The sequence below is a fragment of the Pteropus medius genome, unplaced genomic scaffold (genome assembly GCF_902729225.1).
Source record: "Pteropus medius unplaced genomic scaffold, Ma_sr-lr_union100, whole genome shotgun sequence".
Classification (NCBI taxonomy): Eukaryota; Metazoa; Chordata; class Mammalia; order Chiroptera; family Pteropodidae; genus Pteropus; species Pteropus medius.
In genome coordinates this window covers 12,849,610-12,868,554 of record NW_024340849.1, presented here as the reverse complement: position 1 = coordinate 12,868,554, position 18,945 = coordinate 12,849,610, and the positions used below count along the sequence as shown (strand labels likewise).

The following is an 18,945-nucleotide window of genomic DNA, read 5'->3' as shown; positions in this document are numbered from 1 at the left end:
TGATCTGTGTAGTAATTTGACTGTAGCATATGCTTCATAGCGAACTAGATTTTAAGTTGGAGGGGCTCACAAAGTAAAGACACAGGTGGGCAGTGCTGCAAGCTGTCCAGCTGCTGCTTTGAGCTTGTTGCATCTGCCACCCCAGATTCAGCAGCTGACAGCTCATATCATTGAAGAATGTCAACATTTACAAGATTTGGATACATTGCAAATGTTTCTTTGGATAATGGACATCGGGCAGAATGAAGGAAAAAAACACTAGTTTCAGTAAGTCTGTAGAAATCTTTCAGGAGCCAAGTAGTTCATTCACTGGCCACTTTATCCTGGTGTCACTAAACCAAATGTGTGACAGGTCGCTTCTAAATCAGTGATTCACAGGTATACTCTTGAGGGAGTCCTACCGATTATAGACATTCGCTTCCGGTCACTGTTGAAGTCTAAAATGGCAAGGACATTGTAGGTCCTCTCGGTGCCCATCTCACTGATGGTGATGGTGTTCTGGGTCCTGGCTAGGAAGGCAAAGCCGAAGTTCCTGGCGGCGTTGACCAGAGCACCTTCATCGGGAGAGGCCGCCTGGTAGTTGAGCTGACCTAACAAAGGAGGCGGAGGACAAAATCAGACAAACTGTGACACCAAACGCAGGGCTCACCACGAGGAGTCCACGCCAGAAGTGAGGAGGCACTGCAGAGCCCACTCCCGTCCCAAGAAAACAAGTATGCCGACACGAATGCTTTTGAAACTCTAAAGTTTTATTTCTAATTATAAACAGTAACAAACTCGAAGTTAAAAAAAAAAAAATGGCGGAGAATAAGAAAAATATTCCCATAATCCCACCATTCAGAGGAAAAACAGCCCTGCTGACATTTTGGTATATTTCCTTCCAGTCGTTTTGAAAAAGCCTAGTTCTAGGTTTATGCCATTAAATATGGTAATAGTGTCCATCATGCTGAATCTACAGCATCCTGATTACTTGACCATTCGATGTGAGCATGATGCCATAGCTTTAAGATTTTTTCCTAAACACTATTTTAATGAAAGTAAGCATGCCACCATTTTACTATTACAGGTACTTAGTTTCTCTCCAATTTTTTTGCTCTCAAAAATAACACTGTAACATCCATTTTGTGTGTACAAAGGTTTTTCTGACTTTATTTTCTAAAAATAGCTTCCTAGTCGTGAAAATACTGAGCTAGAGAATATGGATCATTTTTGACCATTCGTTTTCCAAAAGGGTTGTACCAGTTTATCTTCCCTCTACAAGAGTGTGCTTACTTCACCTGAGCTATATTTTCATATTTAAAAAAAAAAACAAACCTCACAATTTGTCAATCTGTTCAATATCTTGATGTTCTTAAAAGTTAAATAATAGAAAACTGCCTTCTAGTCACAACTACGTTTTGACAATTGAAACATATCTCACTATGTTGAGTGAAAGAAAGCCAGACATACATATACATGATTCTATTGATATAGAACCAAAAACAGACGAAGCTAACCCGTGCTGTTCAAAGTCAGGGCAGTCGTTACACTTCGAGGGGCAAGGACTGGAAGGGAACACAAAGGGTACTTCTAGGGAATGGACAACGTTCTGTTTTTAAAAATATAGTACTCATGACACGGGAGTAGTATTCAGTTTGTGAAAATTCATTAAGCTATATGCAGAGGCACACATGTTGCCCTCCAGTGAAGAGTTAAAAAAAATACCCTGCCTATCCAAGATTTTCTGTTTTTCTCCTCTAGCTCTTCTGCTGCAAGCAGGAAAACAAAGTGTTTCTATGGTCAGATGAATTTTACAGAAAAAGGCATTTAGTTTCCCACCATTGTTTGACCAGGATGCAGGCCGTGGATGGATGGGCAGCTTTTTCCACCATCAGTCCATGTGGAAGTGGAGGGTGCTCCACAGTGAGCGCTGTAGTTAGAGCTGAACTCTGTAGGTAGACCTCCTCCCTCCCTCCTTCCTTCACATACCTGTGCAGGTGGGTCGCTCTGATTAAGTCAGTATTAATCACTTCCCAATTAGTAATTAAAGATGATATTTTAGGTTCTCTCTCTCTCTATTTGTTCACCCAGGAAGCCGCAGAGCAGAAGTTACAAATTAAATCCAGCATTCTACAAACATACACGCACGCCAGAGGGCAAAATATTTAACCGGAGCTAAACAAGCAGCAGTGAGAACACAGCACACTCAACTTCGCCTTTGCCAAGCTTAGCTGGCACATGAGATACGTATATTGCATCATACTGGTGGCGAACTTATTTCCAAAAGAAACAAAAAGATGAAAGGTGGTAAAATTCCCATGAGTAAGACAATCATATCTGGAACAAACACTGATATTTTTATCATTAAAAGAAAATCCTTCCATTTTGTTCTAGTAATGGAACCACAGAATCTCAGACTAATAGAGACGCTGAAGCTTCGGAGGCCTGGCTCAAACTTCAACGTCATGTTTACAGGGAGAAACCTAGACTAAGAAATGACCCTGAAACCGTTTCTGCACAGTTAGAGGCAACCAGAGAGAACATCTTTTCTTTTATGGACTAATTTGTGGATCGTGAAACTGATAGAAATAAAAAAAGGTGTTCAAATTACAAATCCCACATGTCATCAGACCGATTCTGTAGCTCCCTCTGGGTGATAACAGCCTCCCCAGGCTGCTGGTCACCAGCTTTGAAACAAGTTAGCTTTCGGACAACTCCTTCCCCTCAATTGTCTGCGGAATGACCCCACATTCAAGGCATTCTCATCTCCCCATAATCCAGGCCCTGGGCTTCTGTAGCAACCTCCCGTGTCTCCCTGCTCCAACTCCTAAAACATAGTCATGGTGCATCCCAACATAAAGACCTGCAGGGAGAGAAATGGCCTCCAATTCTTTCACACTCTGTTCTCACACGGCCTCTGTGGTAGGCAAGAGTGTAAGGTGGCCCTGAGGTCCCCCTGCCCCAAGTCCTGGTGTACACGCACCTTCCAGTTATTCAAGCAAACACTAAACTAGATACTGCCAGAAAGGGATTTTGTGGGTCTAATTAAGATCCAGATCAGTTGATCTCAAGATTTCCCCGGGGTATTCCCAACCTAATCAGGTTAGTCATTAAAAGAGACAGGGCTCTTCCTAGTGAGAGAGATATGAAGCATGAAAGGAGTTTGATGGAAGGGAGATTCTCCACTGCTGGCTTTGAAGATGGAGGGAACCATGTGGCAGGGAGGGAGGGAGGCCTCCAGGAGCAGAGAGCAGCCCCAGCTGACAGCCAGCAAGGAAATGGAGACCTCAGTCCTACAACCACAGGGAACTGAATTCTGCCATAGCCACACCTCTTTTAACCTCCTCCATCTGAAAACCCACCTTGTCTCCATTCTCAGTGACTAGAGCAACTGGCGGTCACACACAGCTTGGAAGAGGATGCTGAGCCCCAGAAGAGAACATGGCCTGACCTTGATCTTAATGAGATTTTGAGCAGAGAACCCAGTAGTACCATGGCCAGATTTCTGATCTAAAGAGCTGTGAGCTAACGCATGGGTATTTTTAGCCACTGAGTTGTGGTATTGTGTAACAGAGCAATAGAAAACCAAGGCACCTCTTCGCACTTCGCCCCCATCATGCCCCACGTGTACTCAACACCCAGGCTGCATAAACCGTCTGCTGAACTAGTCAGATGTTTTGGCACCATATAGGACAGCGTTTCTTCCACTCTCTCGTTGATGTTATACATAATAAAAGGCTAACCAGTCTCTGTTATTCTTATAAAAGAGGGAAAATGAGAGCGGAAGACCAGAGGTGCACCAGCATGGTGGAACGCGAGGAGGACTCAACTAGAATGAGCTTGAACCTGCTGCATGTGCTCTGGCAGCTCCTTGTGCTTTCTGGGTCTGCACCTCCTTATCTGTAAAATTTGGAGAAGCGATCCCAATGGTCCCTTGCAAGGGAAGATTTCTAGGTACCTTATGTATCAAAGCCAAACTAATTACTCTTTTAACCTCCCGCACTTGGAAATCCAACTTGTCTCCATTCTCAGGGGCTAGAGCATTTGCCTCGTATGTGCCTGTCAAATACTGCACGAGAGAGGGTTCCTCGGGATGGTAGACTCTGCCTCAGCAGACAGTGGAACAAAGAGCTGCACAATGTTAGGTGGGAAGAGACTTTGAACTCCACTCCTCTTCCTGTAAATAGAGGAAGCTACTGCTCAGACAGAGGCTTTGGTCTCTACTGTGTGTTAGGACCCCCATGAGGATGGCCCATCTGCATCCAGCACACGGTCCGGGGCTCTTCTCATAATATCCCAGTGGGGAAAGAAGAAAATAGAAACCATAAGAGTAATGCACATTTGCCTAAGCTGGCTGGTTAGTTCGGAAAATGACACTACCGCACACTCAGAAATAATTTAGAATCATTTTACTAATGACTCAATAATCTTAAGAGAACCAAGTTGCTTAAAAATGTCATTCCTGCTCTGTATTGCATGAGTAAAAAGTGCTTGGCTAGTCAAACAGACTTCGGCCTCCACTTCGGTCATCGGTGACCTGGTATTGTCCCTTTCCATCTTCCCCACTTTGCCTGCTAATAGACCCTCCCATGAATCCACCCAATTTGAATTCTGCTGTTATCTCACTTTATTGCACTATTAGATTCGTCTTTGGAGAATGGGATCCTTTGAAACTTGCTAAAAGATATCACATACAGCTTCGACACTTAGTTTTTATGCATATTCCTTCTCTGGAGTTTAATAGGTGCTACATATGAAACCTCAGGATTAGAAACAGAGAGGGGCCTTTGCCATGTTGATGAAAAGTGGAGAATGGACAGGCAGACCACACTGAATTATAGACATGCCAAAAAGGTTCCTTTTGCTCTTTCTATAATGTAGATATCTGTCTATATAATTTATCATTATATATGCTTGGGAGAAAATGACTAGGTTTCATTGACACTGGACAAACTTGCTATAACAAAGCTGGCACAGGCAGCATATAGAATTCTGTAAACACACAGTGTGAATATATATATGCTTACTGTCAAAGTGTGCAGCTGAAACTTATTGGATATCGTTAACCAATGTCACCATAAAAAATATAAATTAATCGTCTTCGGCCATGCTACCCTGAACGAGCCCGATCCTGTCTGATCTCGGAAGCTAAGCAGGGTCAGGCCCGGTTAGTACTTGGATGGAAGATCACCTAAGAAGACCAGGTGCTGTATAGACATAAAAAAAATAAATAAATAAACAAATAAATAAATAAATAAATAAATAAATAAAAATAAGGGGTTGTAAGCCGACAAGGTCCTTGCAACCTGTGAGGTCAACCAAGGGTTACCTCGCCTAAAAAAAATTAATTCAAAAAAAAAAGAATTCTCCAAAGTCACCTTTGCTTGTTCCCATGCAAATGCACATTAATTATGCTCCTTCAAATGAATAAGGTACCCTAAGGAGGCCTTGGCTGGTATTATTTCAAACCCTAAATATAATCTGAATCTAGAAAATAAAAGTTAATCTCTGAAATTATCTTTTAAAAAAGACTGTCCAAGTTTAAGATCCAGATAAAGATAAAGTTTAAGATCCAGATAAAGAACCAGATATAAATTAATCGCTCTTAATAAATGTTAAGTAATAATATAGTGGGAAGATTTTGATTCTTCTGTTATAAGTCAAGAGTCAACCATTTCTTTCAGTGATAAGATTTCATTTACTGCGTGATGAACACAGCTGGAGCGATAGCTGTGAAGAAGATGTAAACTTTCAGAGGCCAGGACCGTGTTTCATGTTTTGCTACCCCATCTACCATCTAGTGGCAGATACTCAAAAGTATTCATTGCTTGAGTAAAAGTGAGACAAACCTATCCTGCATACTACTCTATATCCATTTGAGTCCCAAGCACGAATTACCTGTAATCTAAAAAAATTGTTCTCCAATGTCTGAGGAGCAAGAAGAACACTCACCGTCAATTCTGTCCACCATGACCGTGTGGCAGACTGCAAGCAGGAAGAAGAACTGTCGCACTTCTGGCTCTTTCCCTGACTGGATCTGCTCCACGAGATAATGGTCATAAAATGCAAGCTTCCCATCAGCATATGTATTCCAACTAAAATCAACTTCCTAAAAGAAGTGGAAAAGGAACAGAAAATCTGGTTAATAAAAACAAATGATACAAACTTTTCTTTGAAGCCAAGACTTTATGCAAAAATCACTGTGGGATTGCAACACATTCTTAACTGTCAAAAGGCTCACACCAGTCTTAAGACAAAAAGATACCCTGTTGTGGGTTGAATTGTGTACCCCCTTCTCCCCCACTTAAAAAAAAAAAAAGATATGTTGAAGTCCTAACCCCTCGTATCTGGGAATTTGAAAAGAAGGTCTTTGCAGATGTAATAAGACGAGGTTATACTGGATTGGGCTGGGCCCCAATCTAATCACCGGTATCCTTATGAAAGGAGAAAAATTTGGACACTAACACACAGGGAGGATGCCATGTGACAATAGGCAGACATCTGAGTGCTGCATCTGCAAGCCGAGGAACACCAAGGATGGCAGGCAAGCTGAGAAGCTGAGAAGAGGCAAGGAAGGATCTTCCCTTGGAACATTCAGAGGTTCTGACAACCCTGATTTCAGACTTCTGGCCTCCAGGGCATGAGAGAATAGATTTCTGCTGTTTTAAGCTGTTTTGTGGCGATTTGTCATAGCGGCCTTGGGAAATTAGTACACACTCCCAACAATTCCTTAAGGGAAAGGACTCACCTCTATTCTGCTATGACTGTGTTGAGAAGCATCCCGATGGTCTCCTGAAAAACAAACAAGGCAAAGCAAATTGAGTGTCCGACTGTGTCCACAGGTGTCTCCTCCTCTTGCTTTGGGTCTACGTTGGTGGTGGTTCTATGGCTTTCACAGCCTGTCTCTGGACAGCCCGTGAGTTAAGAATGGTTTTTACATTTTCCAAGAATTGTAAAAAAACAAGCAAAATATAACAAAGAAGAATATTTGATAGTGTCCATATATGGCCTGCAAAGGCTAAGATATTTCCTATCTGGCTCTTTACAGAAAAAGTTCCCTGACTCCTGGTCTAAAGGGTCAAATAAATGTATGTCCCTTTACACTGTGATCTCCTCTTAGGCCAGAATCACTTCTTTTGGAGTGCTTTACCTCCCCCAGCTCAGAGGGCACTGCCACCATGCACGTGAGAACCACTTCCTCAAACCCCCAGCATCCCACCTTCCTCCCAGAAGCTCGTTATGTGAAAACAAGTTCACAGTTTCAAGGTTTCTACAGGTGGGAAGCATATGGTATTCTTATGGTTTAAAAAAAACCGTACTAAGTCTTTGTTTAAAAGTTAGAGCACTCTAATGGAATACAGTATTAGCCTTAATATTTTATAAATATATAGCACATTTCAGAAGGTTAGAATGGAAATAGACTTCAAAAATAATATTGCAGCAAAATATACATAAAATTTACCATTGAGCCATTTTTTGTATAAAACCAATAATTTATTTCTCCTTATTTTCATTTTATGGCATTACAGAAATAAAATCCAATTAATTAAAAAGACAAATAAATTTATGAAAATGTGGTGTCATACGATTACTATTTTTAACAATAGGCTATTTTCATCTTAGCTTTTTTTAAGTGGACAGTTCAGTGCCATTAAATGGCAATCATGCTGTTGTACGACCAGCACCACACCCATCTGCACAGCTCTTTATCTGCTAAAATTGAAACTCAGCACTCATTAAACAGTAACTTCCCACTCCCTCTCTCCCCAGCCCTGGCAACCATCATTCTGCCTTCTACCTCTCTAAATCTGACTGTTCTAGATAGTTCATGTAAGTGGAATCAAAGAGTACTTGTGCTTTTGTGACTAGTTCATTTCACTGAGCGTAATGTCCACAAGGTTCACCCATGTTGTAGCATGTGTCAGAATTCCCTTCCGCTTTAAGACTAAATGATATTCCATTGTATAGATGTAGCACATTTTTTTTTATCCTTTCATCCACTGATTGACACATGGCTTGCTTCCACACTTTAGCTATTGTGACTACTGCCCCTACGCGCATGGGTGTGCAAAGATCTGCATCCATGCTTTCCATTCCTTTGGGTATATGCCTAGAAGTAGAACTGTTGGATCACATGGTAATTTTAAGTTTAATTTTTTGAGGAATGTGTGCCTATTTCTGACTGCTGACCTTTCCCGGCGTGTGTTCCCAGTGATGCCAGTGACACTGCTTCAGGACTCAGCCCAGAATGACCACAGGGCTCTGCACTGGGATTGACACTAGCGACTCAGGTCATACATGTCCAGGGACCGCGTAGTGGCTTCCACTCACCGTATATTTGCCCGTTGATGCAGCACTTTTTAAAGGTCATGATATTTTGTGTGAGCGTCCCTGTCTTATCAGAGAAAATGTAATGGATCTGCCCAAGCTGCTCATTCAGCGTGGTGGTTCTCGCCTTTGCGGGCGTGTCCTTCTCAGGATAGTACATCTGCAGGTCCCAGTTTATGAAGTAACTCTGTCCAAGACGGATCACTTCCACACTAGCAAGACAAAAGATGACTTTCAGTGGAGTTCTCGGATACAAGTGGCAGGTAGTGTGTCTTATCCTCACTTGTGTGTACAGGACTGAACTGCTTGTCTGCAAAGACACAGCCTCTGGGTTCTCCTGATCAAATACATCTTTCTTTAGCTTTAGGGTCAAAGCACCCTAAAGCTAGTTACTCCTGAGCACATCCAGCCGCAGCCATAGGGCCCCATTATAAACACTGGCACTGCAGAGGGCACTGCATGGTGTGGCAATTCAACTCTCTTTCTCTCATTTCCCATCACACCCTGGGACAACTGGAATGGCAATGTTAACCTTTGTCCCAATTGTAGGGCAAAGGGAGTGAGCGTCCACTAGAGTAAGAAAAAGGACTTTGGGCAAATAACCCTTAAATCATGATTCTATGTTGTGGAAAAAAAAGCATAATTTTTTCCCTAAGTTCTTATAAGGTTACAGAATATCCAAAATAAGAAATTCTAAGGGGATCATCTCGGTTTTAAAATTCTAAGTGATTAAATACATCTCAATTGTAAGGAAACTTTATATATCCAGCAAGTGTTAAGTGGACAAAGGATGTCTTATAACAAGTCAAACAGATGGAAAAATAACTCCATCTTCCCTCCTCCCATAAATAGTTCCTTAGTGCCTACTGTGTGCCAGATACCAATCTAGGCACAGGGGACACATCAGTAAATAAAACAGACAAAAATCCCCACTCAAGGAGGTTACTCTTCTGCTGGAATCAGACAAATAAACCAGTAAAGATATATCACGTGGTGAAAATGCTCTGCGGAAAATCAAAGCAGGGAAAGGAGAAACAGAGACCAACGTGGGATGGAAGTGACATCTAAGATAGGACGGGTCAGGAAAGGCCAAGGCGACGAGGTGGCGTTTGAGAAGAGACCCGAAGGAAACGAAAGAGCAACGATGTAGATAGGGAAGGAAGAATGTTCCAGGCAGAGATAAGAGCATGTTCAAAGGCCCTGGGGCAGGCACTGGCACCACTGAAAATATCAAGGAGGCTGGAGAAGGGCAGAGCACCGGATCACACTGGGTCTCAGGGTACAGTGTGGCTGCAGTGAGTTTATTCTGAATGAGATGGAAAGCTACCGTAGGGTTGAAAACAAAGCAGAGAGACTATCTGGAATGACCCGATCTGGCTTATTCTCGAAAAAGACCTTTATTTCCAAGAGAAATAAAGAAATCATGTTAGTCACACGACACGACTTTTTAAAACCCCAAACTACATACACAGTTTATTTTATAAAATGCATTTATAGTATTGGACAAAATAATCTATGTAAAAGTTCCCTTGAAAAGGTAAAACTCAGCTCAGTTTTTCTTAAAGTAACTGTAAACAGATGGCTCCCCAGGGCTTTACCTCATGTTAAAAGAACAATAGTAACTACATGTAATAAAATTAATAAGAAAACAAATGCACATGTAATAAAATTAAAATAAAATAAATGCTTCTAATTACAAGTGTGTATGTGACCTTGTATGCCTCTGGGCTATTACCTACTGAATCTAAGAGCAGACTCTGGCTGTTGAGTGTATTTCAAGGTGCAGTCCCTCTCCTAAAGATTTAAAATCCAATTGACCAGTGACAGTGAACTTGGCTATTAAAGAAAAAGTAAAAAAAGGAAGGAATATCATGAAACAAGGTTACCATTTGTCAGAGACATGACTCACTCTTCTTGTGAGTTGCGACTGAGGTTGAGGTGAGAAACAGAACATTTCGAGAGGCCGAAAGAGTGAGGCCAGGGAGCGTGGCATTCCCATTGGGAGGAAGCCCAGTAGGTTTTACAAGGCATGGATGGGTGTGGCAGGCGGTAATAAGTGAGGGGTGGATAAGAGGCTAGGAAGCCTCCTGAAAAGGAAACAACTAGTTTTTTCCATGACATTCTAAATCTTCACCCTCTCCCAGGCTCTTTCTGAAGCTTAGGTGTTAGAGCTCACAGAGAAGGAATCATACCAAGCGAGTGGCTAGTGAGTAGCATTCGATCTCTGAACCCCAATAGCCTTATCTGTCAAGAGGCTGAGATGCACGGTGCTGAGCCTGGCACAGAGCGGACACTCAATGCTAATTTCCTTTCCATATATTACCCCCAATTCTGAAATAAAAGTGCTTTTCTTACTTGTTCCTCGTGACCTTTGAAACAATTATAGCTAGAAATCAAGGTGCTAAGTTGTGAAAATGTACTTCCTGCGTTCCTCCCTTAAAGCAAAAGTCCAAAGAGAAGACAGCCTTACCTGACATAGAGAGAGATGGGCACCATGGTGTTGAGAACAATAATGTAGCCCCAGAAATTTAGGAATCCACGGTAGGAGGGGGTAGAGTCTTCTCCGTCATAGAGGTACCAAGAATAATTGCCAACTTGAGCTTCCCAGTAAGCGTGGCCAATGGCAAGACCAGCAGAAAGCAGGATAAGAACAACAAAGATCTAGAAGACATATAACGTTTATGTGCATTCCGAAGAAGGGTTTTGCACCCCATGCGTTTCATAGACACTAACTGACCTAACTCAGTGTGTTACATGTTTATGATGATTTAGTAGTCTGTAAAAACAACATACTTAAAATAAAAACAGTGCCATAAGAATGCTTTGAGTCTATTTGATTTCTAAGATTGATTGATTGATCCTACATTCTGCATACGAGGTGAGGTTTTATTCTAAAATTATCTTCCAGAAGAGAAGACAATGTCTTATATTCAAATCCTTAAACACCATCATACTGCACAGCATTCTCTCAATATTTTTACTTTGAACAACAGCATACTGTTATTGAGGATAACAGTATGTTATTGTGGGGATACCTTAGCTAAGTTACCTTAGCTTAGTATAAAACAACTTTAAACGATGTTTAATGGGATGCTTATAGATAGCATTTGATGAAAATGATTTTTTAAAAAGTCAATGAAATTTCACCCATAAATGGGTAATTATTCCCAAAGTTGGGTATTTGTGGGTAGTAAAAAAATTTCCAGGGGCAGATTTAAATTTCTGGACACGGATTCCAAAAGCGCTATATCTCAAAACAAATTGGTACAGAAGGAGAAACAATGGGCTTGTTGCGAGTGTCCTAGTCATAGCCAAGACAATGACACCAAAGATGCGTGTGAAAAATTCAAATAAAGTTTTCAGGAAATGTGAGAGCAGGGGGAAAAAATTGTTTATTAAATTAATATATTAGTTTTATATGATTTTAAATATGTATGTATAAAGTATTCTATTATATATTTCCTAAAAGTTTACATATTCGAACTAAATACTTAAAAAAAATTAATTCTCTTTAGGAAATTGGAAGACTGCTTACTATTTGGGGCCACCCTATGCGCAGAAAAGAGTTAACACAGCAGGCCTGAGACGACTGTCTTCAGAAGGCCTGCTTGTAAGGTTGGTCCTTGGGTTTGGGACATCTGGGAACTTAGATTTGGGGACACTTTCCTGATTCCTTATTTCTTATTCTCTGATAAGAATGTCTCATTATTTCTGTTTGTGTAAAACTATCTGGTCTGTGCTGGCCACCTGCATTCCTTTGGGGAATCTGGAATTTTCATCATGCTAGGCAGACGGAGCCTACGTGAGCAGACAGACCCCAGTAGAACTCCAGGTATTAGATGGGAGGGGGGTTGGGAGGCTGGATGAAAAAGGTGAAGAAATTAAGAAGTACAAATTGGTAGTTACAAAATAGTCACAGGGATAAAGAGTACAGCATTGGGAATATAGTCAATAATATTGTAATAACTGTGTATGGTATCAGGTGGGTTCTAGACTTCTTGGGAGAATCACTTCGTAAGTTATATAAATGTCTAACCACTATGCCATACACCTGAAACTAATATAACATTGAATGTCAACTGTAATTGAAAAATTAATAAGAAAACAAAACAGGCATTGAGTCTCTAATGAGCTCCCTTGGTATAGACAACATTTCACACGGGCTGTCGCAAATTATTGCTGGGGGAATTAAGTGTGTCTGTGTGTGCGACTCAACTGGGAGAGGACTCTTGAAAACTTGTGCCTGGTTTCCTTTAGACTTTGCCCCGTGAGCCTTTAGACTTTGCTGATCTTGATTTGTTTTAAGTCATAATAAGCCATATCAATGAGAACGGCTATACACTGAATTCTGAGATTCGCCGAGTGAGTCATCAAACCTGGAGGTGGTCTTAGGGACCCTCAACACAACTTAGATTTAGGCTTGTCTTATATTTGGATGTATACAGCATATGTTGAAAAAAAGAAGTTTGCTTTTAAGAGAACAACCCCTATGGAAAACTAACAGCAGTAAAATCAACCCCACCACGCCCCCTAATTTATCTAGGGCTCCCCGGTTTTCCAAATGGCCACTCCAGTCATCAAAATAATCTAGGGCAACCTACAACTTGAATTTCCATGCCCAAGGGAATTCTTCTTTTGGAAGTGTGGCATTTCTGAGAAAAAGTGAGAGAACCCTCTCTCCCCCATCTTATCTTGAAGTGCCTCATGCATTTTTTTACTTGGCTTACAGAGGTAAGATTTCTTTGCATTAGAAAAAATACAACAAAATTAGAGCGAAAGACAGCAATCTAGCTTTTCATCAATGGAAGAAGAAAATAAATACCGTATAAACCATGTAATTCATCAAGTAATCAATTTTAGTTCTTTTAAATCTGGTTTTCCCACTATTCTTCATTATTTTCGTGTCAGCACCTAAAAATGGAAAATTCAGTATGATCAGCAATTGGGAAAATCAATTCACTGGCATGTCAGTAAAATTATTCTTCCTTTGGTTTCGATGGAGAAAGAACAGAAAAGCAATCCCCTTCTTTATATCAAGAAAGCGCAAACCAGATCAATTTCCCAAGAAACTCTGAAAGTACCTGCAAAAATGACCAATCCATGGCAGAAATCAGTGTTCCTTATTACACAGCCACGTAACAAAATTTTATCAGCGTCCAAAGGAAAACTGGTGTTTCTCCAAAATAGCGTTCCTGTAAACTTATCTAGCCGGTTATTGGGTTCTTCACATTCAATAAAACCTTTAAAAAAAGATATGATTCATGTAAGTACTCATATATGAAAGATTTTGTTTTTAATTAATAGGGACTGGATGAAGCAACTACAATTTAAAACAAAGTAAGATGTGTTTGCACAAACCGTCAAATGTTGCCAATGAATTTTCTCTTTGGAGATATTGGTGTGTGATTTCAAGTGCCATTTTGAACTTTAAATTTGTTTCTCTAGAGAGAGAGAGAAGAATTAAATGAACAAATTTTGGAGCTTAAAAGGGAATATAAAGAAAATTATATAAAATAACAGTAGGTACACTTGGAAGCAAAAGCTAGATAACTAGCTTTTTCTATTTTCAAATTCTGCTCACGTTAGAACTTCAGGCGTGGGTGAGGTAACCCCCTGAACTGGAGAACTCTGAACCGGGGTGGGGGGAAGTTGGTGCCCTTCACCGTTTGACATTTTGAGTAATTCTTGCTGGACAGAGTCACCCGGAAACTTCCCTTCCTCCTCTAACCTAACTCCAACCAGCCTACACTATCAAACTGCCCTTGAAAAATTTAGCATCTAATATTTAATCACACTAAGATGATTCTACAAAACATGTGTTACAGAAAGTATCTAGACTCTTTCAACGTACTGTTTTCCAGTGTGAATAACTGGATCCCGTGGCTTTGAAAGATAATTCTGAGAAAGGAGGTGGTAACCTTACCCCCAATTCTTGGCATGTCCCACCCACTCTTTATTCTCACTCATGGGGATAATAGCTATTTTATAGTTAAGGCTCAACAATCAAACGACTGACTTTAGAACAAAGGAAGACGTAGGTTTTACTCAAATGATTTCAACTCTCCATAAAGAAGCTTACGCATATCTAGGGTATGAGGGAAGGTGTTTATGTCAGAGTGGAAATTACAGGCACAAGCCTTGAGAGCCAGCACAGGGGAGCAGTGTCCCAACTCTGCCACATACTCTGTGACCTTGGGCAGGCTACTTCACCTTCTGTGTTTCGGTTTCCTCACGGGGAATGCAGAGGTAATACTACTACTTGGCTCGTACAGTTGTTGAGATTATTAAAGGAACTAACACGTAAAGCTAATGTAACCTAGTAGGCATTCAATAAATGTATTGAAAACTGGTCAAAAACAGAACTTGAGTCTCAGGCAATAGCATAATAATCAAAGAGAGAATTCAAAATTATCTATTGGAAAAGACTTTAAAAATCGGTTCCTTTTTTCTATAGTAGATTATATTAATAGTCATTCACGTGTCTGACACTGCTCAGCAGTTTACAGAGGGCTCAGGCATACATTCTGCCACCGATCCTTTTACCTTCCCTGAAAGGTGGGGAAAGACAGGTTCAAGAACACCATTTTACGGATGGAATTAAAAAAAGAGAGAGAAGTTGGTCTGTTAGGGAAACTGCTGGGCAGAAAGCAAGGGCAGAGGCAAGGCCAGCTCCCAGGGCTTCTCGTCTGAAAAGCGAGGCTTTCAGTGTGATGGACACACCTTCAAGGTCAGCTTTAACCCAGGCCCACCTAAGACACACTCACCCGTCTAGTTCAGCCGTTTCGACATAACAGAGGCTGTTAGGTTCAGAGCTGGACAGCAGCAGGATGTCAGCCTGTTCGAAACAAAACACACCCATGACACACAGGCTCCCAAGGCAAAATCAAGCTCCAGGTCAGATGGGGAAAAAGAATCAGAGATGCAGAGCTTGTTCACTTACTGGAATAAAATCATTTTTCTTCAGACGAATAACATCTCCAACTTGAATCTCCTTCCACTTGGCAATTTTGAATCTAAATATTCAAAATAAAGATAGTTTATTGTTTTTCCAAAAGTTACTGGCAAGAGATATGGAATTATCCTTTCAGGAAGCCAAAGATTCTGGGAAAACATGTAAATCGCGGGAAAAATTTTCGCTAAAAGTTCAGCTGTTTAATGATGTAACCACATTGAGTGGCTGTGAGAATCGTATTATCCTTTGAAAGAAGTAGTAATGATGGTGCCGAATTTAACACGTTCTCTTCATCCTACAGCAAGTAATGAAGGGTTAATGGCGGCTACTTAAAACATGTGGCCAGGAGGGACGTGCCCCCACCTTCTGCTTTTGCTCATGGCCTGTGCTTCCCCCTCCCCTGTCCTCTCTCATCCCTCTGGTCCATCACCTCCTTCCTCAGTAGCAGGTCCCAGGTGGTCCCAGGACAGGGACACATTACGGCTCCCATGTGGGCCACCTGGAATTTGCCTCCTCTCTAGGTTAAATGATCTTTTTAATGAGTGCGTATCACTTTTATAAGTCTAATAAGGATTTTGATAAAGTGTAAAATAAATGAAAAGATGATTATCTTCAATATTCGATTACATAGGAAATACCCATACAAATGTCTAACAAATCAACATTTTAAAAAGTTTTAAAATAATAGTCTGTTTTGATAGTTTTCATATATAGAAAAGATATTATGAACCTACTACAACTAATAAACTTAATGTTTTTGGAGGCAGAAACCCAACTACTATGTTTGTCCTCCATTAATTTATGGATTTTAAAAAAAAAGATCTGGAGATTTAAAATACGTTTTAAATATATGCTTACACCCCAGTTTCCCCCAATTTTATAAGAATTTAACACACAATTCTTAATCCCAGGATTTTTTTTCTTCAAGTTTGGCTTTTCTTGCAAAAAATGGAATTGTAGTGAGGCTGCATCTTAGTATCTCTAAAACTGTGAATTAGCAATTTGCACGCGGGTCTCCAGTGATAGGTGACCAAGTTCGCATCTCTTGTCACAGCCCTTGGTGGGGATTAGAGGACATTCCACCAGACCGCAATGTCCCGGTTCCCCTAAGGAGTCCTCTGCTGCCCTGCCCCATTGATGCTCATGTCCTGACACAGGTTTGACCCCACCCCAGAGGCTGCCACGGCCACAGCCCTGCCCAGGGCTCCCCAACTCCCAAATTCAAGGCAACTCAGAGCCACTATTTACCAGTGTAGTTAGCCAGTCTGAGGGCTAAATAGCCAGGGGTGAGCTATGGCTCCCTCCACTCTTCAGAACAGTGGTTCTAAGTGACTTGAAAGGCAATTTTGGAACAGAATCCATTTATTTGTGGGGTGGGAGAAAGCCTCTGAACATATTTATAGATAGACATAATCTATATTTGAATTAGACATAATAAAAGTGTGGCTATAAATCAGGTTATTTTGCTCAGTGTTGACCCATAAAAAGTCTTTGAATTGGCCTTCAGTCATTTTTACTACTTGACTTTGTAGTTCTGCCTGGAGGCCCTTGCTCAAAACACAACACATTACTGGTCTGTGAGCTGGCACTTGGGGCACAGCTGACTTTATTAACTGAAACTGGTCTTGAGCTCTCTCTGTGTGGTGGAGGCTCTGGCAGACAGAAGAACAAACACTCAGGCCAGCCTCTCTGAGAAACTAAAACATTCGGCACAGAAGATGAGACAGCTACACGGATTCTAATACACTTCCAGATTTTAGATCATAATAAGAAAGATGAGAAGAAACCCTCTGAAAGTGGAGTGAAGGAAGAAACCACTTTAGCTGGAGAATCAGGGCAGGTGTCAAGGCATTTGAGCCAAGCCCTGAACAGCAGAAGTTTGGGGCTGGTAGGTGGGAGCAGCACATTCCAGGCTGAAGGAGCTTGTAAACACAGGAGAGATGATGGCTCAGCTCAACTGGCCACCTCCCGTAATCTAATTTAGGTATAACCTCCAGGTCACAAACGGGGTACAAAGAGAGGCCTTCCAGTGAAAGGGTGAATGCACTGATAGGCTTCTGAGTTCTAATGATTATCTCTAAGTATGTCTCTAGACATGTTTACATGTTACAGCCCTGTAACTAGGTTACCAATTAAGGAAGGCACAGTACCTGCCGTCCTTAATAACTTCACACGTCCTGTTGTTGACTTCGTTATCCATTTTATGGCGAGCCTTTAGAAGAGAGATGGGGAAATGTTGTTTTAATAACCTCCAAATGTAAAGTATTAATGCCAAACTGAAAAAATAAGCTTGCGGCCGAGGGGAAGAAAGTTGCGTGGGAAGTCCTTACCGCGTCGTCCACGAGGTCCTTGATGGCCGTGATGCCCAGCACCAAAAGCAAGGGCACCAGCGTGGTGTACCATGCCAGGGTCGTGATCTGAGGGATTGTCTGGAAGAAATAAAACATGCATGTGTGCCTGTGAAGGCATAGCTGACCCACAAGTAGCTGCTAATTCTAAAACTGATAATTTGAAGTCTGATCTCCATCATCACCCAAGTCTATACCCTGCAGAGCCTGCAGAAAAGGCCCTTAAGCATCCACCTTTCTTCTCACCATCTCTCTAGCTTCTAGCCCCCTGGAATAGAGCACAGAGGCTCCTGGAATTGTCTCATTGTGACCTTAACTCAATACCAAGGAGGCTTTGTAGCATCTGAGGGAGAATTGCTTCAAATTCTTCGTGAAAATCATAATGAACAGGGGGAGGGCAGCGTGGAGTGTCAGGGGAAAGAGAATGCATACGGCAGGCTCTACACTGCTGGTTGCTTAGCCTTGGGTCCCCGATGGAGGCAAAGATGGTAGTTGACAGTGGCTGCCTCTGAAAGCTAGTGGTTGGGGTGGGGCATCTCTGAGAGCATAGAAGAAAGCACTTTCTTCAAAGTCATTACTATTGGTCCAGCCAAGAAACAGGCTGGCCTTGGAGGAAGCGCCACTTCCATCAAGACAGTCTTTAAGTTGGAACAAAAGATTGGGAAGCAAGTTTTGTAAAAATCTCTTCTAACCATCCTATTGGTTATTGGGCCATATAATATAAGAATCTGATAAAACCAAGTGGACGTGCTATGAGATGTTTGTAACCTGCACGTGAGGTTACAAGTGATAACTAGAGAGTATAGAGTTCCCCTGATTATAAAAACAGTTCCTAAACAGATAAAATTAATGCTGTCCAGAAAAGTTCCCCTGATTATAAAAACAGTTCCTAAACAGATAAAATTAATGCTCTCCAGAAAAGTGAATTTTTGCCACAATTAAGGGGAAAAAAAAACTCAGAAAAAAATAGACCTTTTCCAATGTAAACCCAGTTCACAAAAAATAATTTATTGAGATGACAAAATATTAATAACAATCAATAATATTCTCGGGGGAAATTAGGCATCTAAAAAAATAAAGGGCAAGTGTAAACAATAAATTTAATTTTAAGGTACAAATGATTTTACAAAGTGAGGGTTTTAACATTATTCACTTTGGGGAAACCAATTTTAACCAAACATTTCCATTTGCTGCCTTCCCTGTTTACTTTACACCAACCGAGCAGGTTCGTGTGTGAGGCATATTCCCTTGCGTGCAGAACCCCGATGTTAAAACAAAAACTTTCAAGATTATTCACATTATATGCATCCACAACTTAAATGTTATCGAGTCACCATA

General features: G+C 41.2%; 1 protein-coding gene and 1 pseudogene across 3 annotated transcripts in view; one reads left to right on the top strand and one right to left on the bottom strand.

The window, feature by feature from the left end:
* Positions 1-18,945, bottom strand: part of ATP8B1 (ATPase phospholipid transporting 8B1) — a 107,829-nt gene that overhangs the window by 19,246 nt on the left and 69,638 nt on the right. For all 3 annotated transcript variants that reach the window (XM_039840751.1, XM_039840761.1, XM_039840769.1), the window contains exons 5-16: positions 17,590-17,688; positions 17,410-17,471; positions 15,248-15,320; positions 15,072-15,142; positions 13,666-13,748; positions 13,389-13,547; positions 13,130-13,218; positions 10,778-10,968; positions 8,311-8,519; positions 6,728-6,771; positions 5,932-6,088; positions 402-590 (exon numbers count right to left, since the gene is read on the bottom strand). In XM_039840751.1, the coding sequence (XP_039696685.1) occupies positions 402-590; positions 5,932-6,088; positions 6,728-6,771; positions 8,311-8,519; positions 10,778-10,968; positions 13,130-13,218; positions 13,389-13,547; positions 13,666-13,748; positions 15,072-15,142; positions 15,248-15,320; positions 17,410-17,471; positions 17,590-17,688 (1,426 nt within the window). The remainder of the gene's footprint in view (positions 1-401; positions 591-5,931; positions 6,089-6,727; positions 6,772-8,310; positions 8,520-10,777; positions 10,969-13,129; positions 13,219-13,388; positions 13,548-13,665; positions 13,749-15,071; positions 15,143-15,247; positions 15,321-17,409; positions 17,472-17,589; positions 17,689-18,945) is intronic.
* Positions 5,077-5,195, top strand: LOC120590091 (uncharacterized; annotated as a pseudogene).